General features: G+C 44.0%; 4 protein-coding genes across 9 annotated transcripts in view; 1 reads left to right on the top strand and 3 right to left on the bottom strand.

Moving 5' to 3' along the window:
• The window catches only part of ralgps2 (Ral GEF with PH domain and SH3 binding motif 2), a 56777-nt gene extending 50411 nt beyond the window's left edge, over positions 1-6366 (bottom strand). For all 4 annotated transcript variants that reach the window (XR_015101359.1, XR_015101360.1, XM_086115438.1 and 1 more), the window contains exon 1: positions 6164-6366. The gene's annotated coding sequence lies outside the window, so the exon portion shown is untranslated. The remainder of the gene's footprint in view (positions 1-6163) is intronic.
• Positions 6367-6929: 563 nt separating this feature from the next.
• Positions 6930-9456, bottom strand: coa7 (cytochrome c oxidase assembly factor 7). Its single transcript, XM_086115365.1, has 3 exons — positions 8457-9456; positions 8177-8317; positions 6930-7821 (listed from the first exon to the last, which is right to left on the bottom strand). Exons 1-3 carry the CDS (start codon positions 8560-8562, stop codon positions 7373-7375), a joined length of 696 nt encoding a protein of 231 aa, XP_085971491.1. The 5' UTR covers positions 8563-9456; the 3' UTR covers positions 6930-7372.
• Positions 9457-9504: 48 nt separating this feature from the next.
• On the top strand, positions 9505-17340 carry zyg11 (zyg-11 family member, cell cycle regulator). 2 transcript variants are annotated; one of them, XM_086115360.1, is made up of 18 exons: positions 9505-9851; positions 9930-10095; positions 10304-10515; positions 10716-11033; positions 11101-11214; positions 11289-11405; positions 11862-12002; positions 12066-12242; positions 12590-12654; positions 12750-12849; positions 12919-12969; positions 13039-13200; positions 13521-13568; positions 14667-14864; positions 14940-14992; positions 15301-15398; positions 15944-16136; positions 16303-17340. In XM_086115360.1, the coding sequence occupies exons 1-17, from the start codon at positions 9828-9830 to the stop codon at positions 16123-16125; spliced, it is 2226 nt and encodes a 741-aa protein (XP_085971486.1). In that variant the 5' UTR covers positions 9505-9827; the 3' UTR covers positions 16126-16136; positions 16303-17340. The 2 variants fall into 2 exon arrangements, with proteins under 2 accessions (XP_085971486.1, XP_085971487.1); XM_086115361.1 differs by having other exon boundaries at positions 15944-16152.
• The window catches only part of echdc2 (enoyl CoA hydratase domain containing 2), a 28434-nt gene continuing 22187 nt past the window's right edge, over positions 17110-23356 (bottom strand). The window contains exons 2-12 of one of the 2 annotated variants that reach the window (XM_086115364.1): positions 21262-21493; positions 20707-20774; positions 20545-20632; positions 20164-20250; positions 19996-20088; positions 19587-19643; positions 19443-19505; positions 18782-18906; positions 17753-17803; positions 17631-17678; positions 17110-17524 (exon numbers count right to left, since the gene is read on the bottom strand). In XM_086115364.1, coding sequence (XP_085971490.1) covers positions 17447-17524; positions 17631-17678; positions 17753-17803; positions 18782-18906; positions 19443-19505; positions 19587-19643; positions 19996-20088; positions 20164-20250; positions 20545-20632; positions 20707-20774; positions 21262-21493 — 990 coding nt within the window. In that variant the 3' untranslated portion in view covers positions 17110-17446. Of the gene's footprint in view, positions 17525-17630; positions 17679-17752; positions 17804-18781; positions 18907-19442; positions 19506-19586; positions 19644-19995; positions 20089-20163; positions 20251-20544; positions 20633-20706; positions 20775-21261; positions 22093-23356 lie in introns of those variants that run through there. The other variant, XM_086115363.1, reaches the window with a different exon arrangement.

The raw sequence follows: 23356 nt of genomic DNA, 5'->3' as shown, positions 1-23356 counted from the left end.
AGCCCCCTGAAAAGTGGTTCAAATTGTGTTAAAAAAAAAAAAGCACAATGTCAACAGCTTTTCCAATAAAATTGTTTCGTGTTAAAGGTTTCAGACAACTTTTTTTTTTAGTACGCTTGTTCCATTTGAGCATTTTGAATATGAACAAAACAGACATTCAACCCTTCAGTCACGAGTCTTCAAGCATTTAAAAGACTCTTACGGTTGCGATCAGTCAAAAGAAGATTCAGAAAACTTTATTTATCCCCGTCATCCTCGCATTATCCTAGTCATCTACAACGACTTACTGTAAAGAGCCCTTTGGGAGATTGTATCACTTGAAATGTACTGCACACGGGCAATCGGATACAGGCGCTGAATCCGAATGGGGCTTTTGGCTCCGCAGTGTGAATCCAGCCTTAAGTGTATTGTAAGCTTGCAAGTACAAAGCGTCTGCTCACATGTAAATACGCAACATCTGCCAAAACTAGTTGGCTAAGTGGCACAAACATAAATGGGAGTTTTGGGATCCCATGGGGATTTAGTTAATGGAAATGACCTGGACGAGCAAGATTTGAAGAAGACGAGGAAAGCCTTGCTGTCTTGCACAATTAACTTCAGGCCCAAAAGGGGCCCAGACTTTGCGTTGTTGGTCTTCGTCGGATCTATTGTGTTTAGCGGGAGCCGGGTCACAAGTTTCCATGACATAGCTTGGCTCTCGCCTTAGCCGAGACACTCAAGGATTTCAGATAGTTGAAGCTGCGTGTTACGAGCACCTGACCCCCTCCCCCTTCCCCAATACAGGGTACACGGGAAGTGGAAGGGAGCGGCGCTTGTCTGTTTATGCACAATCGGGAACGTTTGGTGGGCTTCACCTTTGAGCCTGAGATTTTTACTTCACAAACTACGGAGGGAAACGCTCGGAAAATATTATCATGACTAAATATAGCATGATTATCAACAATTACAAGGTGGTCGTTTTAATGTTTGTGCCAATGGGTATTCAAGTTGACAGTATTCATGCTTTCATAGGACGTGTTGTTCACTAAAGCAGCGGTCCCCAACTTTTCTTGCCCCACCGACCGACCGCTTTAATGTCAGACAATATTTTCAGGCACCGGCCTTTACAGCCAAATAATACGATCGGACCTGCATGAAAACGGTGGTATTTTCAAAACATAAGAATAAACACGAATCATGACACAAGGAACGTCCTATCTGGCCACAACGCACTCTGGTCGGTATAGTAACATTTAAACGTGCCTTCAAAATAAGATACACCGCAAATACAAAGTGCATGAAAAATACGACTCATCATCGCCACATATTATGCAGAGTTGGCTTGGTGCATGGGAATCTCCCGTTGAGATCAATCCGTATTTTAAGCAGGACTCCTGATACGGTCTATTAAATGGAGCCTTCTTATTTTTGAAGGTTGTAGGCTCCTCTTCTGTCTCCTGGCTGGGCCTTTTCCCCTTCCCAAAGACGTATGTTTTGGACTCATTTTGCTAGCTCCTGGGTTTCACTTTAGCGGTAACCTATTACGTGACCGAGAAGCGCGCCTTGACCTGCGTCAAGAGTGACATACCGTAGACGAATGCAAGAGATAATCTGCTAAATTTTCAAAATAAAACATCTTTCAGATTCCAAATTAGATAAAACAGAAGTAATGAAAGTAACAATCTTTCTGTGCGGCCCAGTACCAAATGACCCACGGACTGGTACCGGTCCGCGGCCTGAAGATTGGGGACTGCTGCACTAAAGCACTTGGCTGTTGCACGTTGAGGCTTTGTGCCGAGTTCTGTCAGCTACTTGAGGACTGAGATTCTTGCTGCCCGTGAAAAGGGCACCACATATTTACGCTGAAGACAGTCGTAACATTCATCGACATTTGAAACCATCAGGCAAATCGTACGAAACGCTTTACCGGTCATCCGTTTCATCTCCAGCCCAAACGTAATTTACACATACACGCGGATCACAGATGAAACTTCCGCCTCTCCGACCATTCCAGATATGCCACATGGGCTGGCAGCTCAAAGGTGTCAAGTGGAGTGAAACGTTCATAGTTGACATTCTGCGTACCGTAGAAGGCTTACAAGCCCCTGGCCCTGAACTCACGCCTCACCCGCTGTCCGGGACACCGAGAACCTGCCGTCTTCATCGAAACGTTTAATTGCCGTTGCTTTTTGCACAGTGTCACGGCACCTGTACTTTTTTTTTTTTGCAACAGGCATCGCATGAAAAATGCACCGAGACAGCGCTGTTTAATGCGAACAAAAAGTTAGACGGTGAAACACGGTGCCAGCCTCTGACATTCGCCTCCAGTGAAAGCTGGTGCGCGCATGCATTACATCTGACCTCCTTCCCACACATACGAAAAAAATAATAAAAATCCAAGCATCTACGACGCCCGCTTCAGGCAACAACGAGCAACACCTCATGTGAGCAAGCCACTCTCGCTTCATAGAAACAACGATACGGATACGCCGCATGACTTTTTATATGTGCCAGACGAACGTTTGAATGTTACCTTGGCAACTGAGGAGCCACATTATCAGTCGTGATTGGGAGGGGCGAAGGGGTGCTTTCAGGATATTTTGATAAATCAAAAAGAACACTTTCTGGTGCACTTTGGGGAAAATCTGGTACACGATCAGGACGTTATTGTTGCACCCCCCCCCCCCCCCCCAAAAAGACCTTTCAGGTCCACTTCAGGAACATTCGGACCCATTTTCGGAAGTATTGTAACCCAGTCTGAGCAATATTCTTGTCCACTTTTTCCATACTTTTATGCATTTCGCACTCAACTATTTGAAGTCAGAGTATTTTGACAGGATGGTGCGCTAAAGAATTGAAATTTTGTTTCATGTGAGCACTGACTTCGTATTTAGTGACAATTTTGAAAGTCTAAGTTGAAATTTGAGGATATTCTGTAGTCCATTTGGAGTGACGTTTTGGTGCACTATGAGGAACATCCGAGTCCAATGAGGACATCCAGGTTCACTTTATGAACATAATGGTTCATTTTTAGGACATTTGAGCCCAACCTGATCAACATTTTAGTCCATTTTTCTCCATTTTGAGATCATTCTGTTTCACTTTGGGGCCAGGCCACTTTAAGCACTTTCTGAAAGCAAACCAAAAGGTCATCAATGTGGATCAGAATGTCACATTTTGGGCACCACTGAGGACACTTTGGCACACTCTGGCAAAACGCGATATTAAACATGAGCCAAGGCGAGTAATGATGCAATACAAGTTATATCGTCGATAAACTCAAGGTGAGAAAGTGCATGGGGTCGAATTTGATGATGCAAGAGCCCTATTGTGTTTGCTCCAAGGCTCTGGTTCCGAGTTTCACCCCCCCCCCCCCCCCACATGTAATCTCTTCCTAATCACATTTGCAGGCCTCGGGCTGAGCAGTTACACGACAGCATTCAACAGATGGACCTACATGTGGCGGGTAAGGCGAGGATTAGCCGAGTCCATAAGGAGCGGCAAGGTTTGTAAATTCGCAGGGAGACCATCTTGTCTTGGTTTTGAACACAAGCAGGTGTAATGACAGGATGGCATGGAATCAGTCAAACCTTGTGGCTGGGAGGGTGCCCCTTGGAAAGTATTCATATCACTACACTTTTACAATTGTTGCAAATGCCTTATTCCAAAATGTTAATCGTGTGGTACCTTGACTTTTTTTTCTTCTCAAAACTACACCAGAGGGGACTGCAGTGTTCTATTTTGGAAAGGTCCCACTGTATCTACAGTATCTAAACAATAAATCAATTTTGGAGGCTGCCATTACGGAGCGTTGTGCCATTAATCAATACACTATTCCTGTATGCGGGACGAGATGGAGGAAGAGGAGCAGCAGGGTGGCTAAAGCCAAATAGAATAGATTTTGGCCCTTTCAGCATGACTGTGACACGCAGCAGCAGCAAGCATTCTGGTCACGAGTCTGAATGAACCCTTGACTCCTGTGTCAGATGTTAAGTGTGGCAGAGTGTCCAGCGCTCTGGAATCAATCTTGAGCAGCTTAGGAAAAGCGCACCTACTACAGTGCAAAAAGGTTTATAAATTCAAGCTAGAATTACATCCACATGACAGCAAACTGTTTGCATAGCACATTATTGAAATATGCAAGTTGTCGAGCGGCAAATGAATACGCCATTAAAAGACAATAACTCTGGGCTTCCATTATTGATTGACAACAATATGCATTACATTAATGTGCGTTGAGACTTATAAAGCACCCGCACACTCAAAACAGGCTGCCGCAAGCCAAGATAATAACGATTCATTCAAGATAATCGTACGAACTCTCATCAATTTGCAAACTCGCCTACTTGAGAATTTTTCTGGAAAACACACCCATTTGCCATCATCTGCACATTATTGTGTTCTTTCCGCAGCAAGTAAGCAATGCCGATTGAAAGATTCCACGAGGTTCGACGTGTGGTGGTGGGTGAAATAAAAACAATATGGAACAATGACATTGGGGTCTGCAAACCAACACTGTTTTTATAACTTTATTTGCCTGATATAATTTTCGGTAATGCTGAGAGATAACGTCTTTGGGGATCATAGTTTGGGTGTATATTTAGGGTTAAAACTTTGAACACTTAAAATAATATTGGCAACCATACACATTTTCTCAGAGGGCATTTAATATTGGATGCAGGTCATGGTCTCTAACCGGTGCTTTAGTGAGTTTTCACTGTATTGACATTACTCCAGCATCAGCTTCACTGGTCAGAAAACGAATATTAATTTGCAAATCATATTTTTATGCAGTGGCCCGGTAGTCCAGTGGTTAGCACGTCGACTTCACAGTGCAGAGGTACCGGGTTCAATTCCAACTCCGGCCTCCCTGTGTGGAGTTTGCATGTTCTCCCCGGGCCTGCGTGGGTTTTCTCTGGGTACTCCGGTTTCCTCCCACATTCCAAAAAACATGCATGGCAGGCTGATTGAACACTCTAAATTGTCCCTAGGTGTGAGTGTGAGCATGCATGGTTGTTCGTCTCTGTGTGCCTTGCGATTGGTTGGCAATGGCAACTGATTCGGAGTGTCCCCCGCCTACTGCCCAAAACAGCTGGGATAGGCTCCAGCACCCCCCCCCCCCCCCGCCCCCCCGTGACCCTGGTGAGGATTAAGCGGTTCGGAAGATGAATGAATGAATGAATATTTTTATGCTGCTATCCTTGCCAGTGACATACTGTGACGGATAAAAATGTCCAGTAGATGTCAGAACGTACATAATTGATGAGTGTATCAAAATTTTGTTATGTTTTTGTTTGGTTGTGTGCCGTTTACTCATGTAAAATGTGTTCTGGCTCAATAAATGTTGGGGAAAGACTGCCACCCCCACAGCCACACACACAAAATAAGAATGTGCTTCAAATACCCTTTTATTCATGTTACCTCTTTTGCAGAACTTTACATTTGTTTGTGTCTAGATTGCTGATAAAGAAACGCATAAGACATGAAAATGACTGGATGCTCACGCAGTATTGTTAGAGGGAGAACCTCCGCCACACCCTAAGCACCCCCTCGGGGGTTAACTGTGCAGGGGGGCTTCCACCTCTACTATCACCCGCCCAACAACCCACAGCCGGAACAAACTGCTGTCGCCGCCGGGCTTACGACATCAAGTGGTCGCCTTAAAAGTCCACAAACGAACCCCCCTGCTCCAAAATGAAAGCAGTCACCCAAAATGCGACTAACGTGGCGCCGTAAAAGCGAGCAAAGGCTTTTTAAACGAGATTAGCATGTGGCTAGCTGGACGAAAGAGGAGCGCGCGATATAATGTTAGCGATATCGCAAGCACACTTCCGCGGCGGTACCTCATGGCGTGCGTATGCGGCCACTGGCCTCCGTTGTTTTGTCTTCAAATGGGCTGACATTACAAATAGCTAATGAGCTCCACGCAGGTATCAAAGCACCGGTTTACTGAGAAAAAAATTGTACATATATATTTAAAAAAAAGACAGCACTTATCTATAAATCAACGTCACTACACGCCTCATGCACGCTGACCGCTTTGATCGAGGAGGACGCCGTATATTAAAACAAACATACCCCCCCCCCAAAAAATATAGCAGTAATAACATTGTGCTGCGTTAGCGAGAACCCAACTCGACGGTTGGAAAGTCACAGAGCAAAAGAATAACATAGTAACACTTACCGTAGCACCGAAGGACGTTGTTATTCTGTGCGTGTGATATTCCAGCGGGTTCATGAGACAGTTTTAGGGGGGGTTGTAGTAGGCAGTGGCCGAGGGTAGACAAGAGAGGAGCGAGAGGGCGGGCGGTGCACCCTCAACAGCTGTGTTCTGTTTTGAATGAGGACCAAGGGGATGAGTGGCGGAGAGGCGGTGCTTGTGCTTGTCCGCTTCTTCTTCTTTGGTATCTACGGAAATATCTTCTTCTTCTTGCTACATCACTTGTTACGTCCTGGCTGGACCGAGAACGTCGAATAAAATGGTCAAATGTGCAAAACGCAAAATGGGCAAATGCCTCGCATGGGCAAGCACTATGTTGTTGCCGGCAGAATAATTTTAGGGAAAGCTTACAAATGGTTATGACACTTTTTTTCACGGTCAAATTGAATCAGGTCGGTGAACAGGATTACAAAAGCCTGCTTTTTACTCTGCTTCCACCTGGTGGTCAAAATGCTACACTGCATTCATTTACAATCTCATCGGTATGGAACAGTATTTGTTTAAAAATCACTGTACATGTACAGTACAGTATACATATTTATTTGTGTTTAAATGTACCATGTTTTACACTGTATATATTTGATCGTATTATTACAAGAAAAACAATCAGAATTTTAAAAAGGCACATTGCTGTGTGCGTGAAGGCTGAGGCCTTCACACGTTACTCTAGTCTACACTTTCAACATTATGTTATTGCTGCCACTAGTTCCACATAATTCAGCCAATTAAATCATCGTGGCATTTTCTTTAATGCAATCATAAAATTTTTCATGTATTACAAACTTTTCCATGTAATAAGACAACTTTTTTAAAAAGTCATACCAACGTCACACGAAACTTTTTGTTCGTTCATGAGAACAGTCAAAAAAAGAGGAGGCAGTTGGTGCGGCGTGACACTGGCATGTCTGTGCGTGAGTGTCGAGGCATGAGTTGAAAGCAGGTACTGAATGTGTGTTTCTAATATCTTCTTACAAAATAACACTTTCATTTATCTTGAAAGTTTCAGATTTTTTTCTCTTTATCACAAAAATTAGACATCTTTGTCAGAAATAAATCATTGTCTTACATACAATGACTTTTACAACGCCCTTGAGTCAATGAGAAATAACACTTAGATGTTGCACTCAGACACTTTCAGTTTGTGGTGGACACACACACACAGGACTCTTGTCATCACTCCCCAAATTTAAGCTGCTTCTCCTTTTGCAAACCATGCAATTCCCTGGCCCGATTCTTCAGCTCCTCCGCCTTCTTGTCATCCTTCTCCGTGCCGTCGCCCAGCCTGTACATGCGGCTGGCATTGGCGCAGCCCCACACGTGTCCCAGCTCGCAGGCCCTCATGGCGTACTTGAGCGCCGTCGCCATGTCCGGCTTGACCCCTTTGGCGTTGCCCTCGATGTACAAGGCACTGAGGTTGAAGCAGGACGGCGCGAAGCCGCCCGCACACGCCCTCTCGTAGTAACGGCGAGCGGCATCCGACTCGGGGGCGCCACCCTCTATGGCCCGCCCGTCATGAGCCAGTAGACCCACGTTGTGGCAGGCGTCTATGGATTTCTTTCCGCCGGCATCACATGCTCGCATGAAGCAAGAGTAGGCGCTTTTCAGGCACTTGCTCACGCCACCTGGTAGGAAGATTTGCTGTTCTTCATAATGTGAGGACATTGTGTGCCCAATCAACCTGCCACGCATTGTTTTGGAATGTACCCGGAGAAAACCCACGCTGGCATGAGGAGAACATGCAAACTCCACACAGCAAGGCCGGAGCCGGAATCGAGCCCTATACCTCTGCACTGTGAGGCCAACGTGCTAACCAGTTGGCCACTGTGCCGCCCTACTGTGATAATATAAAAAATAATTTTCTGAGAATAAAAACATTTTCTTCTATTACTGTATTGTTTCTCTGTTTTTTTTCTTGTGGTATACTTTGAATCACGAGATGTGCATTTCCACAGATATAGATAGATAGATCATTTGTACCTTTGCCTGTGACATGGTAAGCCCCCAGCTTGTAGCAGCTTTCTGCATGAGTATGTTTGTCACAGTTGTGTTTGAGCACCTGTGCCGTAGCCTCGTAGTTTTGCTTCACTCCTTCCATGTAATCGGCTAACCTCTGGCATCCTGACGAACACGTTGAGACAAAAAAAAACCCATATACATATATTGTACATATCAATGATGGACACACACACACATATATATATATATATATATATATATATATATATATATTGTATATATACTTTTTGTTTTAATTTACCTTCGGGGTCATTCTCCTTGTAGCACTGGTAGCTGTACTCCACACCCAAATTATCCAGGAACTGTTCCACTTCTTTCTCATCTTCAAAGTTAACCAGTCCTGCCATTTCGATGTTCTTTTCTATATGTATTTTTGACGTCCAGTGATGGAATGAACTTCACGCTACTCGTCCACTTGCTCGTTTTGACCTTGCTGTTACATACGGCTTGACTTTCGACGGTGCCACCTTTGAGCTATCTTATACACCAGTAGCGATTGATGTTGGCACAAATCGAATACAACAATAAATCACTGACGACAATACAGAACTTAATGAGGGTAAAAGAGCAAGGGCGAAAACAAACCGCTTAGCATGTGCTTTCTGGTCAATCCCCTTACAAACCTCCGTAGACACGCCTCCTGACTTACTACTTCCTGTTTTTGTAAATGTCCCTCATCAGATACCGTAGATTCTCAATAATAGGATTTATGTTGCTAATTCGCTGCATGTTATCATCAATACATCTATTTTTATGATATATTTAAAAGTTCCTCTTCATTCATGAAAGACTTCTGACATTTTTTTCCTTAGAAGGCGAGGGGACAACGTGGCTCAGGATTTAATCACTAACATTTTCCAAAATAAATATTAAAGTTTGTTGTAAAAAGGACGCAATCGAATTAAAAATGAAGTCACCTCCTTGCTTGCAGCTACTGGCTTTTTCCGTAGAGACGCTGCTTATTCCTTAAGCGCAAATGAATGTGATTAAAATTGTGTTAATTTATTAATCATTACCACAATTTTAAAAATAATTTGAGTATGTAAAAAATGTCTGAAATCACAAAAAGACTCACCCTCTCATTCGCTCCTGTTTGTTACCAGCCCATCCTTTTGTGTGTAGCCTTATATTTATTGAATGAAAAAGAAAATAAACGTCATTTCCTAGCATACAGTAATTGATGACATAGTCCGGTAAACAAGAAAATCTGACGTTTGCCAACCAATGGTCTTGGTTGGTAACAGACCCTCACCAGTTTCCGTAGAACCGCCTCCTTCTGCCTAATCTACTTCCGCAGTTGTGACCTTTTGTTTACGGTCTGTCACGTCAAAATAGACATGACTATTTTTTTGCTTAAACTCATGCACCTACGCCGTCTCCACGGACATAAAATTGTAACTGCAAACAATCATCAAACATGGACAGTCGACGACGCCGTGGTTCGGAGAACGAACCGAGGCGACAACAAGTAAGCTAGCTAGTTAGCTTCCCCTGCCGTCTCTCAGCAGTTGCCCCGGCGTTCGGGCGAGAGGATCGACTAAGCTGGAGCCACTCCGCCGGCTGTGAGGATAACACTTTCCCCTGTCGCATAAGCTAAAACAGTTCCACTACAATGGCCTCCAGCTTTCTCAATGCGGTAGGTTTTGCTTTCACTCTTTCGGCTTCACGTCCGACTGCTTTTTGTGCTCGACGAGGCGTGCTGCGTTGTCTGCAGGATGAGGCGTCCCCGGCGAGCCTGACGGACCTGTGCCTCACCTTCGTGAGCCAGAATCTGGAGTGCTTATGCGTGAAGCGCGCCGACGGCTCACTATGCTTCCGGGAGTCCGCGCTCTTCCCGCAGGAGCTCGCGGACCAGCTGCTGGCCAAAATGGCAACCGAGGGTAAACACACGACATTCCAAACGTGGCAAAACACACACAATGTATTTCAGATACTTCCGTTAAAAATACTCTGACGAGTGCCTATATGCACTCCCTATAACATTGTGAGCAAAACAGCATAGAGACAAAAGCTGCCTGCTGACTCCAATTAAACATGGCAATCAATGCATTTTAAAAAAGTAATAATAATTGCGCATATCTATGACAGGTCTGCTGAATGATAGCACAGTGGGCGTGTTCCGCAACTGCGAGTACCTGCGGCTGAGGCGGGCGTGCATCCGCACGGCACGCATATCCGCCGAGGCCTTCCAGCGAGCCCTCTGTCCTCACAGGCTGTCTGAGCTGGACGCGGCCCGAGTCAATGCTGACCTGACCATCCCCGACATTTTGCATGGGCTGGCCACCAATAAATATTGTCAGGTAAGGAAAAGTGTGTGTGTGTGCGCTAGCTGATGAGCCGATCATTTGAATGAGGTGTGTTGGAGGAGTGTGGGGTCTAAAAGAGGCAGGATATGGCTCTTGAGGAACCAGGGTTTCATACCCCTGCCTTAAATCAACATGCCTGTATGCACTCCTTACAAAGACAGACCACTGAACCCTGTGCGTCTCCCGCAACACAGGAGTCCCTCCAGCGACTGGTGCTTACGGGGCTCACCATGTCCTCCCTGGAGGAGCCAAGCCGCCATGGTTTCAGCGCCCTGCAAGGCCTGCGCTCACTCTCCCTGGCAAACGTGGACTTTTACGACTCAGGTCTGGCCGACGTGTGCGCCCTGCCGCGACTGGAGAGCCTGGATCTGTCCAATACGTCGGTCACTAACCTGAACCCGCTGCTGGGCCTGAAGGAGAGGCTGCGCTCGCTCACACTGCATCAGCTGAAGAGGCTGGAGATGAGCAGCGCGCAGCTGCTAGCGGTCATTGGCCAGCTGGATGTGTTGCAGGTGAGCAGATGGGGAGCTCCAACGCCGAAGGCCAGACAATTTATTTTGTGTGCGCCTTTGTCTGCAGCACCTGGATATCAGCGATGACAAACAGTTCACCTCCGACGTTGCCCGTCAGCTGCTTGGACAACCCGGTATACTTCCCGCTCTTGTTTCGCTGGATGTGTCGGGAAGGAAACAGGTATTCAATGTTCCATCATATGTCACCTTATACAAACATTTGAGAATCGCTGACAGTCGGATGTCTTTTTATAGGTAACAGATGCGGCTGTGAAGGCATTTGTGGACGAGAGACCGCAAATGACATTTGTTGGACTTCTGGCCACGGATGCTGGGTTTTCTGAATTCCTCTCTGGAGATGGAAACCTGAAAGTAGGATTTTTATCGCTCCCCCCCCCCCCCCCCCCCCCCCCCGGCATACAATATGCACCAAGGCACATATTTGAGAAAAATAAATAAATAAAACACAGTACACCACCCAAAAATTTAACAAAATGTATTTGTAAAAAAATCAATTTACTCCCAAATGTACACACTCAGTGTGAAATCTGAGCTTGTTAGTAAGAAATTAATCTGTTGTATGAATGGGAGAAGGTGGATACAGTTAAAATTATGTACCTTCTGCCATCTAGTGGAAGAACATTGAACTGTCTGCCTGTCACTATACGTCGACCGCATTGATCAGGGGTGGGCCACATAGTGTAGGATTTGTTAAATTTATTTAGCTGTTTTTTTCCCCTATAATTGCTGAATTCAAATCACATGTAAAGCACAAAATCTTGTCCACGCTTGGACTGCAGCGATCAGAAAAATTGTGTGTTTGACCAGGTGACGGGGGAAGCTAACGAAACGCAGATCTGCGAGGCGCTGCGGCGCTACAGCGAGCGGGAGGGCTTTGTCAGAGAGGCACTCTTTCACCTCTTCAGCCTCACGCACGTCATGGAGAAGCCTCGGCCTGACATTTTAAAGGTGCGGACGCACACGGCCGAATCTACCTCAGTTCCACATTTAATAAAAAAAATGTCTTTCCAGCTGGTAGTCCTCGGCATGAAGAACCACCAGGCCACGCTCAACGTCCAGCTGGCGGCCAGCGCCTGCGTCTTCAACCTGACCAAGCAGGACCTGGCGGCAGGGATGCCGGTCCGCCTGCTCAGTACCGTCACTCAGCTCCTGCTGGAGGCCATGAGGACATTCCCCAACCACCAGCAGGTAGAGACATGTTTCCGTTGGTGCTGCTGTTTTGGTTAATAACACAGTTCAAATAGGCTCAGCAGTAAACCGCTAACACTAAGTATGTGAAAAATCATGCCTATGAACATAGATAATTAAAGGCAGGCGTCTATTGGATGGAAAGTCGTTATTTCAAGAAATGAAAATGGCGCAAAACATGTTGGTGCATTATGAATTGCCTCCAGTTGCCCGACAACATCTGGAGTGCAACACCAGAGAGATGCGGCTTGCATGTCCACAAAAAATAGCAAAGATACGAGACTCACCATCTCATTTGTTGTTCAACTTGCAAAGACACATGCATGATGTTCCTCTCCGATTTCCAGTTGCAGAAGAACTGCCTGCTGTCTCTCTGCAGCGACCGCATTTTACAAGACGTGCCGTTTAACAGGTAGCAAGTGAATGCTTAACATTAGGTACACACATTTATCCCATGTTGCACTTAATGCAGTCTTGAGAAAAAAAATGGCGGTGCTTATTTTCAAGGTTTGAGGCTGCCAAACTAGTCATGCAGTGGCTCTGCAATCACGAGGACCAGAATATGCAGAGGATGGCTGTCGCTATCATTTCCATACTGGCTGCGAAGGTATGTTTGTGTATAAATATACACATTTTCTCTCCTTTTTAACGACTGAATTTCTAAACGTCTTCCCAGTTGTCCACAGAGCAAACAGCTCAGCTGGGAGCAGAGTTGTTCATAGTGAAGGTAACAATACAATTTTTAATTCATCAGGAGTGGTCACCTCTCACAATTTAAATACTATCCCCCCCACAGCAACTGCTCCACATTGTGCGTCAGAAGGCCACTCAGGGCATGGTGGACGCCACCCTCAAATTCACCCTGAGCGCCCTATGGAACCTCACAGACGAGTCGCCAACAACTTGCCGCCATTTTATTGAGAACCAAGGACTTGACCTGTTCATCAAGGTTCTAGAGGTAGACGCAGACACAGGCCATTGACAACAAAACTGCAGTTTTTAGCTATACATTAAAAAAAAAATTGTAATTTGCAAATACTATGTTGTTGTTTTTTTTATCCCCGAGTAGGCTCTTAAAATAATATTTTCGGTTGAAGTCCTTTTTAATTTCGAGTTGTGGTTATGCTGGTAGTATATCAAAGTTTCTAAAATTGTGTGCGGCAGCTGTGATCGAGCTATTAATCATGTATAACATCATGTCAGCCATGCCACATGAGCCCTTATTCATGTCTGCCCGTGTGGGAAGAGTGACTCACTTGTTTTGCCCTTTCTCCCCAGTCCTTCCCTAACGAGTCGTCCATTCAGCAAAAAGTCCTCGGCCTCTTGGTGAGCAGCAACTTGTATTATTGGACAACATTGAAAAAATTAAGCGTCATCACGAAAAGTTGCAAAAAAAATTCTAACAAATTAAATATTGTTTATTTCAACATTCAACAAGATTTTCAACCAACAATGTCATTTTGTCCAACGAAAGTTTGCTCGCCCTGTTGCCCACAGGGGGTTAGGACATAAACAGGCAAATGTAAATTAGCATGGATGTTATGTATAATTACAAACCTTCAAACAACTGTTAACTTTCACACACATACAGAGCATACACGAAATGCAAATATTCTCTCAGCTCTGTGAGAACAACAATGCTGGAGATGATAGCACATTGTTAGTGTATGGGAACTGAGCCCTGCTGCGAACAGCGAAAATCTTTTAGTACTTTCAGTGTTGACTGTCATTCAAATAAAACCATCGTGAAATAACCGTGAAACAAAATTCCAACAGATGGCGCCAAAGTAATATTTATTATGCTATTTATTGTGTTGGCCTGATAACATTCATTCATCTTCCGAACCGCTTCACCCTCACTAGGGTCGCGGGGGTGCTGGAGCCTATCCCAGCTGTCTTCGGGCAGTAGGCGGGGGACACCCCGAATTGGTAGCCAGCCAATCGCAGGGCACACAGAGACGAACAACCATGCACACCCTCACTCACACCTCGGGACAATTTAGAGTGATCAATCAGCCTGCCATGCATGTTTTTGGAATGTGGGAGGAAACCGGAGTATCCGGAGAAAACCCACACAGGCCCGGGGAGAACATGTAAACTCCACACAGGGAGGCCGGAGCTGGAATTGAACCCGGTACCTCTGCACCGTGAAGTCGACGTGCTAACCACTGGACTACCGGGCCGCCCGGCCTGATAACAAAAATAGTGAAAAGGCAAGTTTTACAGCAAATAACGGAGGTTTAAAAAAAAAAAAAAGGGAAAAAAATTGTGAATGGCGAATATGTGGGAGTTCCCTGTGCCACACTGAAGCAATAAAAGTCTAAATTCTGACTTGCTGTAAATGTCCATTAAAACCAAATGCTTAATTAACTGCGACATAGTCAGGTATCAAACGATGAACAATACCTTCTTGTCCTGTGCCAGAACAACATAGCGGAGGTGGGTGAGCTGCATTGCGAACTGATGGTACACACCTTCCTGGACCACATCAGGACTCTGCTGCACAGCCCCGAGGTGGAGGTGAGCTACTTCGCCGCCGGCATCCTGGCGCACCTGACGTCACGGGGAAAGGACGCTTGGACACTCGGACCTGAACTCAGGTCCTCCCTGCTGGAGCAGCTGGTAAGAGTATCTAACAGGAAAGCGTATTTAAAATAAAAAAATCAGACTGAGCCTCACGCTTTGCTGTTCTGCTAGCATGACGTCATCATGAAGTGGCCTGCGCCTGACTGCGAGATGGTGGCCTACAGGTAAGAAATTATGGGAAGCCGTTTGAGCGTTTAGCCAATCTCCTTGACACCCAAGGTCGATGTGCTAACATGCTCTCACCAAGGTTATTATAACTAAAAAATAGAATAACAATGACAGTGCGTTTAAAAAAAAAAATGAAAATACAGTTTGTTTAAAACTTACCATGATAAAAGCAACAAAATAAAAAATAAATACAAATAAATCACCATTTGCTACCTTGGCCGCTCAGTGGAATATGTGCTTGCGATGTCCAAAGATATCACACGGCATGAAAATATTGCTGATGTATATGTGTGTTGTCTTGTAGGTCATTTAATCCCTTCTTTCCCCTGCTGGAGTGCTTCCACACGCCAGGAGTCCAGCTGTGGGCTGCGTGGGCCATGCAACATGTCTGCAGCAAGAACGGTGAGGCACACAATGTCTGAGACACAAGTACAGAGGTAAAAAAAAAAAAATGTGGGCGGGGGTGGGGGCGTCTTATATTCAGGGAAATTACGGAAATGAGAAATTCATAGATTTCGTTCGTGGACAGGGTTGTTCACCGATGAATGCAGATAACAATTCAGCAGAAAGCTGTGATTATTTTTTGGTTGTTCAAAACAGTAAAAAAAAAAAAAAAAGACAGCAAAATATGACAAAATTCAGGTTCGTTTTCTTAAATTTTGTCAAATTTATTACGCTTACAATGAAGCCTTCACAGGAATTAGGAACCAGGCCCCAACACAAATAGCAAAAACTCTATAAAGTAAATAGACGATGCTCTTGACTCACCTCACAGTACCCTAATAAAAATTAAATGGCTTACAAATGAATTGACTTTGAAAAGAAACACAGATCAGCCTCCCCCCCCAAAAAAGTTTGCAAATCGGCGGGATTTACAATATTCGGAATATTTGTGACATTTCAGTATTTTTGGACTTGTGTGTGTGTGTGTGTGCACCCGCGCGCAGCCGGGCGCTATTGCAGTATGCTGTTGGAAGAAGGCGGCCTACAGCAGCTGGAACGGGTGCACGCCAACCCACAAACACACCCGGATGTTGGCCAGCTGACGGAGAGCATATTGGAAAGCCTGGAACGCCACCGGGCGCGCACAGGCCAGCCCACCACTGCCCGCCCGCCACCTCATCATTAAACTTCACCAGGGTAAATAAGTTTTAAGGTTGGTTTTTTTCTAGCTCAAACTGAGGTAGAGGTATTGTTATTCTGATGTATTTAATTCTTAGCATTTTATTTGAATATGCAGGGAAAAAAACGTTTTCCCCCCTCCTAAAAGGGTCTCTGACAGCGTCAAATTGTTTTTCTCTTTCAGGTACTCAACCCCGCAAGACCCGAGTGAATCTCTCTTATGTAAAAATGAATGGACGGAGAATGCGCAGTGTTTTGCACACGTACCTTATTTATACAGTATTACACACGAATGTTTTAAGTACGCTACAAAGTCGATGAGATTCTGTTCTTGTTGAATGAGCTAGAGCATGCCGCAATGTTACTCAAGTGCTGTCAAATGAGAACACAAAAGAATATGAAACACAGGCGAAAATATGTATTGCGAGCTACACAGAATGACATAAGCGTAAATGTGGTGGGTATGGTTTAGTGGCAGTGTAAAGTACAAATACTACAGAGAATAATTTGTAATTTTACGAGAAAAAAATAGTCACTGATGAAATGTCATCTCAGGATTTTGGAATTTTACAAGAAACTTGTAAATTATAAGGCAGAATATTTACAACTCACTTTTTTCTTCGTAACATTTAAGTCTTCATTCTCATTCATAACTGCTGGATTCTCTTAATTTCAAAAAAAAACTTTTTCCTCTCAAAATGTCTCAACGTTTTCAGTTTATTCTCGTGACACGGAAAGACTGAAAATAATTGGTAGTTTTACTGGAAATGCGGTCAAGAATGAAGTCTAAAATTAGAAGGAAGTCTTCATTTTGCAGCAATAGGAGAAAATGGCAAAATTTTTACAGAACTAACATTTTCGTAAATCGGCCCATACATTTGGAATTTTCTCGCAAATCTTTAAAACTTTTACTCTTGTAACTTGAGTACAACTTTGGTTTCGTAACTGGCCAAAACCGTCAGACTCGCATAACTTTTTCTTATTTTTATCACAGTCATTCTCCTAACTGAACTTTTTTTTTCCTCACATGTATGCCATGAGTGAGCATGTGCGTTAGCACAGCACGGGAATGGAATGTGTAAATACGCTTTTGAAGGAGAAACTATTAGCTTTTTAAGAGTTGCATCACATTTATTTTATTGTATACGATTGATAATTTTCTTTCTGAAGTTTTGAGTCATTGTAATTAAAAAAAAGGGGGGGGGGCAAGTATCCGCTTTGATATTATCGTGTCATGATTTCTAAATAGGAAATAAAGAACATACATCAGCTAGCGCAGAGGCTACAAAAATAAGTGATTCGTCCTAAAAAATACAAATAAAAACAGCTTATTCGCCAATGTAAAACGGAGGTCTCTTCTCTATGAAGGCCGCCATTCCCTCCTGTCTGTCCCGTGTCGGGATGACCTGAAATAAGTCGACACACCCGCCATCTTGATTAGGTACACCTACGCAAGCTAACGAGAGCCAACACAAGAGCTCAACTCCGCACACAAGTGGAGTCGTCGTTTACCTGAGCGTAGCACATCCTCTCGATGGCCATCGCTGAGGTGATGTCAACCTAGCCAAGAGTCAAATGTCAGTCACGGCACCAAATTGGTATAAAATGTCAACAATACGAAACAACTTGGTTACCTCGAGGCCTCTGTTCATCGCCTCTTTGGCCATCCGCACAGCGACAGGAGCCTGAAGGACGGTTTGATAAGTTGACTCAAGTCAAACAAAATGATTCCATCTCATTCTCATCACAAAAGGAGCTAATTCTGTGCATGGAAACAATAAAAACGTGGATTCATGAAAAAAAACAACACAATTTGCATCTCTGTTCACTTGAGGAGCGGACATAGCGTCAAGCAGGAATTGCCAGAATCAAAGTGAGTTGACAAAAAGTTGAAATATAGTCAAATGAAAGAATGTGGCAAAAAATGTTCATCAAAAGTCAAACGCATTGAATTTTAAACTGAAGATTTTCTGGACAAAATATGCCTCAAACGTCAAGGAATGTAAACTTCAACATTTTTGAAATCAAAGTGACTGGAATTTTCATCTATAATTTTCAAAAGTCCATTCATATGAATTTTAAACAATCATTCATGAAAAAATATCCTGGAAAAAAATATATATTTCAAAAGCCAAATAATTTCAATTTACACCCAAATTTTTCTGAAAAAAAAACATTTCAAACAAACCATTTGAATTTTCAACCAAAATATTCCTCTGAAAACAAAACTTTGAAATTTACATTTTCTTGAAATCAAAAGTAACCCCGTGTCGCCTCCTTGTGGCATCTACAGGCAACTACAAACCTTTTTGGAAGGACATCAATTATTCCTTTTCTGTGGCAGGACACGGTCTCTATCTCTTGGATAGTTGTGAGTGACGAATTGAATTGAAAATATTGTTTATTCTGTAAAATATTTGTATTTTCTACATATTTTAACTTGCTTCACAGTACGGCATATTATAGTACACTCGTATGTTTGCAACGGTTGGCCCATTTCTCCACTCCGCTGCCACCGTGACCCTGCCGACTGCAGGCGTCTGGGCTGGAGTAGAAGAAATACGGAACGACAGAAGCCCGCAGAGCAAGATTGCGAGGAGTGGAAAAAATGGCTAAATTGAAGGAGGATTTAATGGTCTGAGAAGGAGAAGGTGGAGGCAGACCTGGGGCAGGATCTCTCTGGCCAGGGCGAGCGCTTCCGCGTACGCCGCCTCTCCTGTCTGGTTCTGCTCAATGGCTCTGTTCACCAGGCCCATCTCGGCGGCCGCCTGCCCCCCCACCCGCCTCCCTGCCAGGAAAAATAAATACATGAATAAATATAGATATATTACATTCCATTGTACATGATCCTTGTGTACTCGTGAACCCCCGCTATACTTCACAGGAATCGAATATTTTTCAGCAATTATTTATGGGTTTGCATCAATGCAGTACCATGTTGTGCCACAACATGATGGGCAGCACTGAGCTCTAACGGAAGAAATGGAGTGTGTGTAACAGTATGAAGAAGAATCAAATCTAATCCCAAGTATTTGTCATTATTTTTCCTATAAAGCAGCGTGAATACTGGCCAGTGGGTTTTGTTATACGCTCTATTTGTGTGCGCTGCTGTTCCGTGTGTAAGAAAGTGGAGGTGGTTTGAAGGCTTATAATTACCGTCCAACATCAAAATTACTTTTTGTTTTGGAGAATTTACAGTCTGCCTGATAACATTTGGTACGCTCTTTTTATTTGTGGTGCTGCTTCGCAATTTGATTATTTTTCAAAATCATTTAGATCTACTCTTTCATGGGGATTTTGACTGTATGCAGGTTCATATACCACCTGTGAAGATGAGCTCCTTTGCCAGTGCCATTCCCACAGTGCGAGGCAGCCGCTGACTGCCCCCTGCACCCAAAAAAAATAAATAAATCTCAAAGTCAAAGCTTTCTTTGCCCCTGGTAAAGATTTTGGAGCGTGACGTCTTACCGGCCCCTGGGAGCAGCCCCCGCGTCGTCTCAATCAGGCCCATCTGTGCAGAAGACGCTGGGGAAAAAGCAGACGAGGATGAATGAAGGTCATAGATGATGAGCGTCATTAAGGCCTAAGCAGCATTCTGCTGTATGTGTGTGTGGAGAACACCTGGACTGGTCAACTGTCAATCAAAGGACTGGGACGAGCAGATTAACACCTCAAAAATCTGAATTTGTCATGAGAATTTCCTGCAAAATCTGAACTCAAAAGTGCAGCCAATTGAATTTCACATCCAAAATATTTGGGAAAAATAGCCCTTTAAAAGGTCAAACTATTTTTATTTAAAATCGGGCCTCATCGACCAGAAATCCCTTGATTGAATTAGCCAAAGTTTGAGTTTTGGAATGCTGAAAATGTCATTCACCAGCTGTGCGGAGATCACAGGCCAAGGCGAGCTCCAATCCACCTCCCACAGCCACACCGTCGATGGCTGCTATGGTGGGCATTGGCAACAAGGCTGAACAACACAGAAGTTATGTCAAGTTTTTTTAACCTTTCAATTGGAAAAGCTGAACATTTCTTCTCCTCTTACCGATCTGAGTCATAAGAGATCGCAGCCCGTGAACAAACAGATCAGTCTCCTGGTTGTTCATCAAAGCTCTTTCTTTTAGGTCTGCGCCTGCAAAGCCCAGCAAAAACTGCAGTGGAATCTGTTTTTTTTTTTTCTGGAAAAATATGTCTCAAATGTTTGAACCAAATTGTAAATTTTTAAACCAGAACTTTCAAGGTCAGTCAATTTAATTTTGAAACTAAAGCTTCCTGGAAAAGAACGACTCAAAAAATTCAGCAATTTAAAAGTTCAAACCAAAAGATCAACCAATTTAAATGTCTAATTTGCATTTTCTCTTAAAACCATGCCTCTAAAGTCAATCAATTTTAATCGAAATCAACATTTTCACGATACAGTGCTCACCTGCACAGAAAACACCAGGAACTAAACTCCTGAAGACAAGCACACGCACTGCCGAGTCACTGGAGACCATGGACACCAGCTCCTTCATCTGCTCACACAAATGCTTTTACTCAAGTTGTCATGCGTGTGCGATTGTGTACCTGCGTGTGTGTGTGTACCCACCTGAGACACAAACACATGGCCCAAAGCGTTCCGGGCATTATGTCTGCACATGAGCACCTCCACGATACCTGAACAAATGTTTATACAAAGCACCATGACAATGTAGTTATTCTAGTACAGAACCTCAGCGTGGAATAATTTGAGTCAATGATTTTGACAGACTTGTTCGAGGGAAACAATGTGGAGACCTACTTATGATGTTACTTACCAAAGGATTACGAGTCTTTTTACATTCATTCATTTTCCGATCCACTTTATCCTCACAAGGGTCGCGGGGGTCTCTTTAATTCTCCAAAGTAAATAGTCAGTACTCGGGCCCCAACTTTTTGGACTAGTTGGAGAATTTATGGAGGTAAAAATTGCAGTTTACCTCAACAGTCTTCAATGACAAGTCTCCAACTCCTCCAAAATGATTAACTAGAAGACTCTTTTTTTTAAGCTCACCAAAATACAACTTCCTGAGCCATTATTGGGAATAATAATAAAAAAAGGTTGGTTTTGTTATGTTTCGCATGATTTTGAAGCGTGTCAATGCGAGACTTGTGTTCCTTCTACCTTCGTCCTTCCCGGGCAGTCTCTTGAGTTCCACCTCCCGGACTTCACTTGTAGCCTCCGTGTGCTGCTGCTTGCCGCCCTGAGCGCCACTGAAGCCGGCTACGGTCACCAGCACTCGGGCCCCCTGAGAACCGGCACGGGACGACGACAACCCGCGGAGAAGTAGCGACAACATGCTCGCTTTTGTCGTGGGAGGGTGACGCACATCCGCAAAGGTGAAGGAAGTTTCTTCCTGGTTGACAAGACGACGCATTAGTTACCATTTCCACCCGAGGGGTCGTGTTTTTTTTAAAGATAGAACTCCTATTTGTACTTCTTTTGGGTTGGCTGTGATTTGGAGAACGTTTCGAGTATTCTTTGAACGGATCTTTATGACTGAAAGTAGCGAAGAGCTAATCGTAAATTTCTGCGCATGATGTTCAAGTTCTACTTTTTGAGTCGGACATTAGATTATTCAGTGCTTTTATTGTAGAAGTGGCCAGGGCCGTTTTGTAATATTCGGTATTTTGTTCGCCAGACCTCCCCATAACTATACAATCATACTTCATCCAAATGCTGTATCACATGAAATGCTAAATGTTCTTATTCTTAAAAAACAATCTGGCTAGGGCTTTCTAGGTTTACGCAAAGCCTTTATTTGTGCACATTATTATTATTATTATTGACGATGATTTAGGAAGAACATTGTACATGCTTGTTTTTCATAAATGAATAATGATTAAACTTACTCAAATACATTTTTTGGCACAACGTTTACTTCTTTGAAATAGTGTATCCTTTAGTCGACGTTTCACGTTGTCTTTGAATGCAACTTACGAGTCCTTTCGGGGCCAGATCTGGCATCAACTCAACTTCCATGATTCTTGCTAAAATTTGTTCCGAATTTCAAATTGTCATATATATATATATATATATATATATATATATATATATATATAAACACATATACATATATATATATATATATATATATATATATATATATAAACACATATACATATATTATAATTAACATCGTAGGTCTCCTTCTAAATTCCGTACATTCTTGATTTCGAACATGTCTCTTTCGAGAATCTCCATCTGGTCAAAAATGATGCTGCCTGAAGTTCTGACTATCAATTGGCAAAGTGTAGGAAAGTAGAAAATGCCACGTGTCCCGTTTTGTCTGCACATTTACATTTAATAACCTCTGACTTGGACAATAAGGTAACCTTGTACTGATACAGTACATTTATCCATCCATCCATTTTCCGAACCGCTTGATCCTCACCAGGGTCGCGGGGGGTGCTGGAGCCTATCCCAGCCGTCTTCGGGCAGTAGGCGGGGGACACCCTGAATCAGTTGCCAGCCAATCGCAGGGCACACAGAGACGAACAACCATCCACGCCCACACTCACACCTAGGGACAATTTAGAGCGTCCAATCAACCTGCCACGCACGTTTTTGGAACGTGGGAGGAAACCGGAGCACCCGGAGAAAACCCACGCAGGCCCGGGGAGAACATGCAAACTCCACACAGGGAGGCCGGAGCTGGAATCGAACCCGGTACCTCTGCACTGTGAAGCCGACGTGCTAACCACTGGACTACCGGGCCGCCCCACAGTACATTTAAAGAAGAAAAAAAATCACTTATTTGTAATGGCAACCACAGAGCGCACACACACACGCAGTAAGGTTTTCCACAAGGCTGCCATGACTACTTTGACCATGCATTATTGAGCAGGTCTTTACAGGTTATGCAATTACAGGCAGACGGTGATATGAATGACGGAGCAGACGCATGTGTGTTCGCGCGTGTACGCATGTGTGTCCAGACACGAGGTGTAATATCAAGACGTAAAAGAATAGGGCCGACGCTCGCGTTCGTATGCGGCTTCTGTTGCAGTGGAGCGAAACGCTACCTGACAAATTGCCAAGATTCTGGTTGCGAAGGGGCAACAGGTCGCCTCCTTTGCCCTTCTCGAGTGTGTGTGTGTGTGTGTGTGTGTGTGTGTGCGCGCCCAATGAGACGGAAAACTGGAGGTAGGTGATGCTCGCTGCGGGACTGCCACAGTGTCTGCGAGACAACGTGAGCCTGATGGACAGTGAGTGACAT

Source organism: Hippocampus guttulatus, chromosome 7, assembly GCF_054856545.1.
Source record: "Hippocampus guttulatus isolate MCC_2025c chromosome 7, RoL_Hgut_1.0, whole genome shotgun sequence".
NCBI lineage: Eukaryota > Metazoa > Chordata > Actinopteri > Syngnathiformes > Syngnathidae > Hippocampus > Hippocampus guttulatus.
Note: the sequence above shows the minus strand (reverse complement) of the source record. Positions and strands in the feature narration are given on the sequence as shown.

Coding starts and splice junctions, on each gene's coding strand:
- zyg11 (XM_086115360.1), top strand. CDS start 9,828: ATGGCCTCCAGCTTTCTCAATGCG. Junction 11,034..11,100: donor GCCAGCTGGATGTGTTGCAG/GTGAGCAGATGG, acceptor CTTTGTCTGCAG/CACCTGGATATCAGCGATGA. Junction 12,850..12,918: donor TTTCCATACTGGCTGCGAAG/GTATGTTTGTGT, acceptor ACGTCTTCCCAG/TTGTCCACAGAGCAAACAGC.
- coa7 (XM_086115365.1), bottom strand. CDS start 8,562: ATGGCAGGACTGGTTAACTTTGAAGATGAGAAAGAAGTGGAACAGTTC. Junction 8,318..8,456: donor CAAGGAGAATGACCCCGAAG/GTAAATTAAAAC, acceptor CGTGTTCGTCAG/GATGCCAGAGGTTAGCCGAT. Junction 7,822..8,176: donor TTACCATGTCACAGGCAAAG/GTACAAATGATC, acceptor TCTTCCTACCAG/GTGGCGTGAGCAAGTGCCTG.